The sequence below is a fragment of the Sprattus sprattus genome (genome assembly GCF_963457725.1).
Source record: "Sprattus sprattus genome assembly, chromosome: 2".
NCBI classification, from domain to species: Eukaryota; Metazoa; Chordata; class Actinopteri; order Clupeiformes; family Clupeidae; genus Sprattus; species Sprattus sprattus.
The window spans coordinates 35,487,119-35,498,755 of NC_137921.1; the positions used below are offsets into that span (position 1 = coordinate 35,487,119).

The window sequence follows — 11,637 nt, forward strand, 5'->3', positions numbered from 1 at the left end:
AGTGATAACGAGTCGATGTTAAATTAACAAGTCCTTGTGACTGTAACATTTCACATTATTAAAGGGAAGGCATAAAGCGCTGGGTCCTTGCGACACTTTATACAACAATAATGCGATACACGTTTTGAAGAGAAAAAAAAGTCTGTCAAATCTCTGTATCATACAGACCTTACCGTTAAAGTTAAGAAATATTATCGAAACTTCCGCTACTGGCCAGTAGAATTATCACAGTAAATTAAATTCAACAGCAGCGCAAAAACCAAAACGGTGAAATCACGGCTTGTAAATGTTCCAAAAGTTAAGGGACAAAGTAGCCTCGCTCGTGCAGCCCCGCCCTGCACGAGGCGCTGACTGTGAATGGAGCGAGGGCTACGTAGTCGCCGCGCGAGGCATGTGCTGAAGCAAGGAGAGAGAGAAAGCGCGCAACAGAAAATCCACCGTGACTCTGGGGGAAAAAATCACGCTAGCTCCACTGGGCTGAACAACACACTAACGTTACAGAGGGAAACATCTACCATGGAGCTATGCCGGCGTATTCCCGACCTCACCAGCGGCACTGCTCAACATAGCGACAGCAGCAGCAACTCTTCAAGTGATGCGGTGTCTGATTCTTGCCCTTGCCGCTCGCGTTGGTAGCAGTCCGGTGGGAACGGGGCAGTCAACCATAACGCAGAATAACTTGCAATTGTCAACTTTTCAGTGAGAGGACGGCGGAGCCGCGCACGTAGGTGTGACCGTTTCATTTCTGCTTTGTGACTGTGACGGATGGAGCGCGGGACGTTTGTCGACTTCCAGAGGTTTTGATGTAATTGCAGTCTACTGCGGAAATGTTGCGCCTTTCATAGTTTCAACTGAGCAGGAGTGTGAAGAGGTCGCTGGCTGCTGGAGAAACTGAATGGACTTGCTGCCTTCCCCCGTAGGTTACCCGCAGCATTTCAACAACAGTCCGCTGAACCTGGCTTTGATTTTCATGTGCGCGCCGATGCGTGGAATTCACCGGTGTGATTTATGGAAGTGAGCGATAACAAGTCTAAAGACTAACGACTGCCTGACTGGACTCTCACCAGCTAATGAGTAGTTACCTCTGAGCTGTAAAGAAGAGGAAAGTTTAAGTTGGTCTGCAGGACTGGGAGAGAATGGACTGGAAGGACCGCTGCACGCGCGTGTGGTTCTTGTGATGGACCTGTCAGACATCTCGCATGGTGTTAAAATAATGTCGATTCCTCCCATTTATTGGATCAAGTGGATTTTAGTCGACGTGGTGTCACTTGTTTGTGAAAAAGTGAACCACGGATCGATCTAACTCGGCGGATCATTGGACCACTATTCTGAAGAAAAACAGTGTACCGCAACTTACCATTTTATGTGCCGGTGTATCTCCACTTAGGAGAAAGAATACAAAATTCTCCTATTTTTTTATTAAAGCATTTCCGCTTGTAACCCGTTGATTCGTTATAGTACCCGGTGGAACTTGACTGGGAATTCCCCACGATAAAGCCTTTCATCGTAATATCAAAAGCAAAAAGAAAAACTTGTGAACAGTTATTACGCATCACTCACAAAATCTTTTTTGTGTAAAGAACTACAGCAACCTTATTGCCCTCTTGAACAACATGGACAAGAACTGTATCGCATATCAAATGGAGTTGTCGCTGCTGCTCGTCGCCCTGTTATCTTGGGTCGCTGTGTGGGCAGACGATAGCAAGCTGATCTCGGACCGATACGCGGTCTATTGGAACAGCACGAATCCCAGGTAAGACGCTACGGCCACTCATTTTCACACCACCGGTGCTAAATGCAAAGATCACCCGTGTGAGTTCATAACAACAAACACATGCCCCGCGTCACATCTCACAACATCTAGCTGATGCGACCGAGCCTACTAGAAAGTCGATATTAACTCCGTCTGCAGAAAGGCTCATGTGGCCTCTCGGCAGGATAGTCTTTGGCCTTTGAAAAGACTCCTGATTTATGGCGTTTGCGATTTTTTTTGCAGATGATAAATAAAACAGGAACAAATGTGTAAGACTTTTTATAGCAATAGCCTACTAATATAATCTCTTTATTTTACAAATGGTTGCCTTTCCATCAAGAAGGCCACTGCATCAACTCAATTATGCAAAAATGTGACCACTAAAACTGTTTTCAACTTAATGTGTTCTGTAAAGCTACTACGCATGTGTAGGGTAGACTATATTAACAATTAGCCTACCACAAATCCTTTGACCTTAAGGAGGCTATGCAATCGTAATGCCTTTCTACTTCTTGTTTGGCCGGTCGTTATGACCTTATCTGTGCGGTTTTAATGACGAGAAAGTTGACTTGTGCTCCCGAGAAACAAAGTTATCCCAAAAGATCACCATATGGTTCAGATTGAATGATACGAAACCTGAAAAAACGCTCTCCCCCCACCTATCTGAAACCACGGGCAAACTTCCATTCAGTTATCGGCACATAGGAAAGTTTTATTCGTGTCCAATGTTTTGACTGTAAACAAATAAACAAAAAGGATAAAGTTTGCCAATTTCCTATGTATCAATAGTATGGGTTTATTTTAAAATCTTTTAGGTAATTTTCGCAGACCCAGTTGTTTACAGACTATTAGTTCCATCAGCGCATGCGAGACTCATAGGGTTTTGCTGTGGTGGTCTAAAAACTGTAGAGAGGTTTGGCGGAGGCTTTCCTAAACAAATCATGTCAAAGCCAATCAACTGACCTTGGAAGCACTTCAGTGACACTACTACATACATGGTTCATTCTACATTTTTTCCTTGTAGTGTTCACATCCAAGAGGACTGTTTTTCAGTGTTATGTTACTTTATAAAAATTAATATTTAAATAAACATTGGTTTTATATATTTATATGCATAGGGCTTACACAAACAATTCGATTTTTTTTACATACTAGTGTTTTCTATGATAAATACGTTTATGAGTCTGAAAACTCATATTGTAGTCACTATTCACAGATTTAGTTTGATTATTCTTTTGACCACCTGATATATCTTTGCCATCTCTGAGGGCAAAGGTTAATATATATTACCTAGAACATATACCTAGAACGTCTTTCCAGATGAGTTTACATGTAAGCAATTTCAAGTGAAGCCAGGAGCCTCTCTGGATTGTCTCCTTGCTCAAACATTAACTTAGGACATCATCCATTGGCCTCTGTTTTCTATCAGGCTGATGTGTTTATCTCTGTGAAGATGGCAAAGTGTGCTTTTTGTGGGTCCTGTGTACGTACTGTGGACATACTCTAAGCAGAGATCACAAGACAGCATGACTGCTTTCCACAGAATCTGTGTGACGGTATTGTTCAGCGTAGCCTGAAATACACGTCGACGCCACTTTGACGAGTTTCAAATGGGTTTCCCATTCCTATCAATTACAAGTTATCGCTAATTATCGTTGAGAAAAACCTTTGATCAGCCATTGTTTGACTTTGTGGTCCTCCAGCTTTGGATTCTTTAGGCCACATCATCAGCTGTTGTATAAGGCTGTAGTATGCTTGAAGACATGGCAAAGCATCGCCCTTGCCCTACATATCGCTGCATGTCTTTCACAAGGGGACTTTTCAGAACAGCAGCCCTGGCCATGTGCCACAAACGGAGCAGAAAATTCAACAAAGCTTTTCTGAATTCTGCACTGAAAGAACTATATTCCTCTCTGTTAAGCCTGTTTCTTTATTATTATTCGAGTGTGTTCAGTTTGCCTGGCGGAGCGGTACTTCACAGGTGTAGAATAAGCTGAGTGAGTTCATGGTAGGGGATGGACCTCGGTACGCAGAGATGAAACCAGGGCTCCAGTACCAGGCTGGGCCCAGGTCTGCTGGGGGTCCTGCTGCTCTCAGAGGCTGTGGCTGGGTTACAGTGAAAGGGCAGTGAGGTCTAGAACAGAGAAGCAGTATCACTCTCACAAGACAAGCTTTACAGGCATTCTTGGCCCATTTACTGCCATCAATGTGAAATATGGAGTTGGTTTAAATGATTGCGTCCTGTTTGTATATTTATACACAGTTTACACTTTTTCATTAGTTGGATATTTTGTTGTCATGGTTACGTTTACACAGTTAGTTTCATTGGAAGTGTATTTAATAAACCGTGTTTGGTTCAGTTAGATGTGTTCTTACAAAGACCTGACTGAAAGAGCAGCATAGCACAGACATTTTGTAATACCTGAGGGCAGTGTGTGGCGTTGAAACGCTATGCCTGTGTCCAGTAAACACGAAAGAATCAAGTGTCTGGCTACTCTTAGCATTGTTCTTCTCTTTTAGTAAGCCATTCAAAAATGATTCAGCCATAAAGCTGCAGAAGTATTCAAGGTCTATGTATACTATTTATAATAAATTATCGTTCTGGTTTAGCTGTAGCCTAACGGCTTAGCTATACTCTGAATCCCTTTTCATCAGAAAATGGCTGTTCATTTTTCAGCAATTGAAAGTGCTTTTTATTCTCCACATATTATTCATAAATTAACAAGTCAAGCGTGGCAATCTTTTCTTGAAAAGCATCTGTTTGCATGTTTGAATTAAAATAAATACTTTTTAATCATACAGATCACAATAATATATATGTTTTTTTTGGGTTTACATATTTCATTTATGAGTGATAGACATTTGTGGCTAGCCTTTCGCTTCCGTTTAATTTCGCTTTGTACCCGGATGAATTTCGGGGAGGGATTTCACACCCTATGCATATTGGATGCCAAAAACTAGGTCAACATTTTTTTTTTTTACAGTTATTTGATCTTATGGTAGTTTCCTATATCAGATATTGCTTATTTAAAGAGGTTTACATAAATATGATAAATCCTGATAATTTAAAATGTTTGAAAGTTTAAGGAATTTATGTGTTTCATGACAGCAAACTAGAAAGTAACAGAAGATCTGTCAGGCGTTATTGAAAAGTGCCTTTCTAAGTATTTTGTTTAACGTCTTACCGCCACGTTTTCAGAATGGAGTAATGGGTTCGCTGTCTGTGCAGATAATGGGTTAATTTCCCGATGCTTGGTCACGTATACTTCACAGGCCCATCGCACCGCCATCACTCAGGACCCCTGCCAACATGAGCCAAGCACATGGCGTTACAGTCGTGCTAAACTTAAAGCTCCTATTAGCCTGGGTGCCGTGTACAGAACGAGGGACTGAACACATCTTGGACTGATTTGTGCTAGTGAAAAGTCTACTGTGACCCTGTGGCGATTCTCTCTCCCTTCTCAATCAAAGCCAGCACTTTGTCTTTGCTATTTTATCATTAACTCTTACCGGTGCTACGTGGCTCTTGTGGTGACCTAGTTTTGCGGAGGTTATGGGAGAATGTACAGAGGGAAATTGGGGAAAGGGGGGGGGGGGATTGGTAAGGAGGACCCTCCACATTACATTGTTCCTTTTGATTGTGTTTCTTTGGGGGGATGGAGGTCTGTGTCAACGATCAAGGGAGCACTTTTCAAATCAGCACCAACAGCCCAGGGAGTGTGACCTTGGACTTGGTAATTAATGTAAAATGGAAGGACGTTTTTAGGTTCCGCACCTCTAGGTGGCGTTGTGCTGTTTTAAGCTCCCAGTAAAGACTGCGGGGTCCGCCATCTTCTCTTGTCAGGGAGATAGATTCTGTAAACATGAGAGTCGAGGAAAGGGAAGAAGATGGAAGGTGATGCCGAATTCATGAACATATTCTATACGCTACAATTTTACATGTACTATTTCATTCTTATTCCTCCATAATATCTTATTTTGGTAACGATTTAACAATCAAACCTATTATTCGCATCTTGCGAGTAATTTAGAATTGCAAAAACACATATTGCTTTCGCGTCTTATCAAGATTAATTCTCTGTACCAAATTTAGCACATGTAGATAATTTGTATATGATGTAGTATCGTCATGTTACTTATTTCAAAAGACCACCAGGTAAACCTAATTGAAAGACAGGTCCACATTAAGGAATTTTCAGTAAAATTTAAACTGAGCGAAATACATTTCATGCACACATTTTTTAATTGACTGTAATAACTGCAATATATTTTGCTTTCAGCAAAGAAAAAGTATGATTTGTATAAATGAACCACATAGGTTGAATTAAAATAAAATATATCCGTTGATTGTTGGATGGAAAAACCTGGCATAAAGGTTTGGTTTTGCAGTCGGTACGGGAGTATAACTAGCTTTTTAAAAAGTCGACCCAGAAGTGTAACTGCTTACTCTGGACTGAAGCGCTCTGTAAATCCTGAAATTAATCAAACACAGAATAGCTGTTTCATCTCTATAGTGAGCTGGCACACAGTAAGTCCACAGAACTAAGTGCATTTTATTGCATTTCTCTAATGGTACTTAGAATGGAATTTTGTAATGAAAACGAACTGTCCTCTTGGACCTTAGCGGAGAAAGCCACCATGAATCTCCCGCCAGTGTATCTCTTCAGACGTGTGACGTTAATTAATTTTTTTGTTTCGATTGGAATGCACTTTGGGGTCACTTAGCCTGTTTGTGTGTGTGTGTGTGTGTGTGTGCGTGTGTGTGTGTGTGCATGTGTGTGTGTGTGTGTGCGTGTGTGTGCGTATCAGCACCCTCCATGAACGAGTTTGTAATTAATTTGAGGCCTTGAGAAAAAAAGCTGATTTACAGCCTAATAGCACCCTTTCTGTGCGGAAAATCTATCTTGTTCGAAAGCGTGCAATGCACTAATGACTGTTGTGTTTTTGCTTGTCTTTATCTGACCTGAGTGCTGGAAAGCCAGGCAAACTGAGGCTCTCTCAGTGAGACGCCTCTCTTGGGGTCTATCTCATGACTGCCGTTCTGTCACAGAACAGGCCCTCATTTGGCTACTTTAATCGAATGACACCCCGATTAAACCGGCATGAGAAAAATCATTGTTTCCCCCGAATGTCCCCTTAATAAGGACTTAGAGGGGGCAGTGGAAGGGCCCTTAAGTGGACGTAGCGCAGGGCACAGCATATTTGTTAGTTTGAAAATCAGATTAAGTGTACGGGCAGTCAGCAGAGTTCTCTTTTAAAAGAAAGCGCTTCCTCCGAGTTGGCCCGGGCCGTGGAGCCACGCCGGCTGCTGTTTCATTTGGATGAGATTACAGGCCATTTGTGTTCGCTTACTGTATGAGAGGAAATTGGTTATAGAGGAGCAGGGGTCATGGATCAGCTCGGTCAGAACACTGCAACCCGTCCAGAGGAGGAGTCGTGCTGTACAGGGACAGCCCTGTGACCTTCTAACCATGTAGACGGCCGTTCATGCCATTAGAATTATTAGAATCATTTTTTGTGGCTCCTTGAAAAGTGTGTATGAGGCAATTTATGACTTATTAGTCAAATTAAGTTTCTGCTCTCCTTTAAAAAAATGGATGAGAAAATTGGCCAAAATTAAAAAACATCTCAAATTTGGAGTTTCCCCTTAATGGCCTGACACAGTATTGCATTAAAGATGTCTAACATCTCATTAAAGATTAAAGTTGCTGCATGGTATCTACAAAAGGAACTTCTGCGAGAGAAAGCCACTAATCAGTAATCTGGGTTCAAAGCTTCAGAAAATGAGTGTGTGTGTGTGTGTGTGTTTCTCTGTGTGTGTGTATGCTCAGGACACAGTGTTTTCATTTCCAATGTTAATCAAGGTTATGTTAATGCCAACTGTAATAAACATTTTTACAACCCCTCCCCCGTCTGTCCGAAGAGAGAATAGCTGCACTGAACATAATTGTCTTTCTCTGGAACTTTTTGTTTCAGATGTTATTGTTGTAATATAATCCAGTTTTACTGTGCCCGAGTCCTCCGTCCCAACTGCACTATATGGAAACACTGGACAAGGTCAAAGCTTTAAAAGACATTAGTTAAATGAGGAACGGAGTCTCGAATTAAATTGGGTATGCATGTGTATTGAAACACCGGAGACCTTCGGAGGCCAGAAGAATGAAACATCTAAAAACAAATTTTCTCTAAATTAAAGCCATTCCATTCTGCAGAGATGGGACACAAACTTTAAAAAAAAAACTCTTCTGGGTACAAAAAAATAGCTGCTTAGCGTCCCCACATTGTGCAGAAAGACAGTAACATTATTTAATTTGTTTTTGTAATGTCTATTCCATATATCTGTCATGTCTTTAACTTGTGCTGTAAAAACAAGTTCCTTCTGACCTTAGCCTCGTCTCCAGGCTGGGGAGGATTGGTTTTCAGCTGTGATATTTTCCTCTCACAGTCATCTGGGGTGTGTGTGTGTGTGTGTGTGTGTGTGTGTGTGTGGGGGGGGGGTAGTTGCTTCAGAACAGTTTCGAATGTCTTGAATGTCCCGGCCGCCCGGTCCGTCTGTCAGCGGGGTGTCGTGAACCTTCTCGTCATTGTTCTCACCTGCACAGGGACACAGAACACCGCCGCTGTTATCGCAGGGAGGAACGGCAAGGCCCGGGGCGCCACGATGGCCGCCCGTTCCCCCCTCCGCCCCTCCACCCCTCCGGTGCTTTGCCCCCCGTGCGTATCAGACCCAGGGTCTGTGGCAGAGACCCCAACACCGATGAAGGGGTGGGGTGGGTGATGGTAGTCCTGCTAATTAACAGATTAATAATAATAAGTTGAATACATTTAAGCTATAAACTGGTAAAGTGAGAGGTCACACAGAAGATAAACACTCTTATACACACACGCACACACACACACACACACACACACACACACACACACACACACACACACACACGACTGTGATATGCTGGCGTCTACTGATCATCACCAGATTTTGGTGGTGTGAGTTAAACACCAATTTCTCAGTCCTTTTATGTGTGGTGATTTTGTGTGATGTTATTTAGATAGGGCTAATTTCCACCTTTATTTTTTTCCCAATCTATATTTATTAATTCAATTATTAATATTTTTTACCTGGCAACAGCCTTTACCAGCCCATCGCCATGCCTTCTGCACTCCTCATAAATTTTAATGCCTGACCCACATTCTCTCTGCGCGCTGGCAGTCACGGGCATCCACAGTCCTCCAAGCTCCATCTGAGAAAGAGAGAGGGAAAGAAAGAGAGAGAGAGAGATAGAGAGAAAGAGGTGTTTGGTAGCCCTGATCAGACGCTGTGGTGTAGAGAAGAACAGAGGGATAGAGAGAGAGAGTGATAGAGAGAGAGATGTGTTCTGGAGCCCTGATCAGACGCTGTGGAGTAGAGAAGAAGAGAGGGAAGAGTGGAGAGAAGAGGGAAAAGAGAGGGAGGAGGAGAGAGAGAGGGCTGCCTTTAGCCATGGCTGTGCAGGAAGGGGCTCTGAGGCTAAATGGCCTGTAAATAATGCAGGTTGTTTTGGCATGAAATGGCTCTGCAGTTTTCACACCTTTTTACCGGTAAAGCACCGGATTAGATCAGTGTTGTTGAGCCCAGTCGGTGGCCCTGGCAGGGTTGTGCAAGATGAACCAGCCTGACAGATCAGCTCCTGTTCCCGCAAACACAGCATCGGCTACGGCAAATGCATCTCTCTGTACAGCTGTGGTGTTACTTCTTGTGTGTGTACGGCTGTGGTGTTACTCCATGTGTGTACGTACGGCTGCGTTGTAACTCCATGTGTGTACGACTGTTGGTGTTACTCCATGTGTGTACGGCTGTGGTGTTACTCCATGTGTGTGTAGAGCTGTGGTGTTACTCCATGTGTGTACGTACGGCTGCGTTGTAACTCCATGTGTGTACGACTGTTGGTGTTACTCCATGTGTGTACGACTGTTGGTGTTACTCCATGTGTGTACGGCTGTGGTGTAACTCCATGTGTGTACGACTGTTGGTGTTACTCCATGTGTGTACGGCTGTGGTGTTACTCCATGTGTGTACGGCTGTAGTGGTGTGTACGGCTGTGGTGTTACTCCATGTGTGTACGGCTGTGGGGTTACTCCATGTGTGTACGGCTGTGGTGTTACTTCATGTGTGTACGGCTGTGGTGTTACTCCATGTGTGTACGGCTGTGGTGTTACTTCATGTGTGTACGGCTGTGGTGTTACTCCATGTGTGTACGGCTGTGGTGTTACTTCATGTGTGTACGGCCGTGGTGTTACTCCATGTGTGTACGGCTGTGGTGTTACTCCATGTGTGTACGGCTGTGGTGTTACTTCATGTGTGTACGGCTGTGGTGTTACTCCATGTGTGTACGGCTGTGGTGTTACTCCATGTGTGTACGGCTGTGGTGTTACTCCATGTGTGTACCTTAACTGGTTAATGAGGGCCTCGAATGAAAGGAAAGGCTGTAAGAAGAAACTGTTTCATCATAGTAACGACAGAGTCACAGTTTTGTCAGAGGAGGTGCTGCAAGAGCCCCTGTGGCTGACGCAACCTCACCACACTGGAAGCCCACCACTGACACACTCTTTTTAACAACAAGTCTTTTATTTGTCAGATGCACAAAATGACACAGGGTCAGACTGGGCACTGAAATTCTTATGACAAGGCGCCGCCCCAAAAACCTACCATAACATCTCACCACCACTGACACACTCTCACCACCACTGACACACTCTTACCACCACTGACACACTCTCACCACCACTGACACACTCTCACCACCACTGACACACTCTCACCACCACTGACACACTCTCACCACCACTGACACACTCTCACCACCACTGACACACGGAGACACATGCAGTCTGTAGTTATCCTTCACCACCACTGACACACTCTTACCACCACTGACACACTCTTACCACCACTGACACACTCTCACCACCACTGACACACTCTCACCACCACTGACACACTCTTACCACCACTGACACACTCTCACCACCACTGACACACTCTTACCACCACTGACACACTCTCACCACCACTGACACACGGAGACACATGCAGTCTGTAGTTATCCTCCACCGCCACTGACACACTCTCACCACCACTGACACACTCTTACCACCACTGACACACTCTTACCACCACTGACACACTCTTACCACCACTGACACACTCTCAACACCACTGACACACTCTCACCACCACTGACACACTCTTACCACCACTGACACACTCTCAACACCACTGACACACTCTCAACACCACTGACACACGGAGACACAGACAGTCTGTACGCCTGCTGTGATTGGTTCACTCTGGCTTACTGTACTAAGGCACTACATCACTGGGGCACTTTTAGCACTTTTGAACTATTGAATGTAATGCTCATATTATTATTGTTATGGTTTTTTTTCTGGCGGTGTAGCCTGGCCTTGTGATGGCTAGTTGGAAAGCAGCGGGTTATGTCCTTAAACTTGCTAATGGCTTGTCTGCTGTAAAAGCCTTGCTGAGCACTGGACAAATGTAATGCTCCTAAGTGAACCTGCACATAAAAGCGCTCATAAAACTAATGACGGTGTTTCCTCCTAATTGATCTCTGGCAGTGTTTTTTTTGGGGGGGGGATGCACGCCGCATATTCGATCTTGACCATTTCTTCATTAACTCCTCCCTGGGATGGGACTTAAATATTTACTATTATTTACTAAGAGATTGAGCTGGTGCTCTCTGACGGAGCGTTGTTTGTGTGATGGCCTGTGGTGGAAAGTGTGGAAAAAAGCCAAGCCTCATTTGGTTCCAGTTTATTAAGCTTTCTTCAAACATTTCTTTAAACGATCAGCTTTCTTTCTTCTTGTCTGCGTGTAGGCCATCAGC

General features: G+C 43.8%; 1 protein-coding gene across 1 annotated transcript in view; it reads left to right on the top strand.

Annotated features, from left to right (window-relative positions):
• Window positions 1–1,054: 1,054 nt before the first annotated feature.
• Window positions 1,055–11,637, top strand: part of efna2b (ephrin-A2b) — a gene marked incomplete at its 3' end in the record, with an annotated part of 169,204 nt that continues 158,621 nt past the window's right edge. The window contains exon 1 of the mRNA XM_080832396.1: window positions 1,055–1,753. Coding sequence (XP_080688522.1) covers window positions 1,614–1,753 — 140 coding nt within the window. The 5' untranslated portion in view covers window positions 1,055–1,613. The remainder of the gene's footprint in view (window positions 1,754–11,637) is intronic.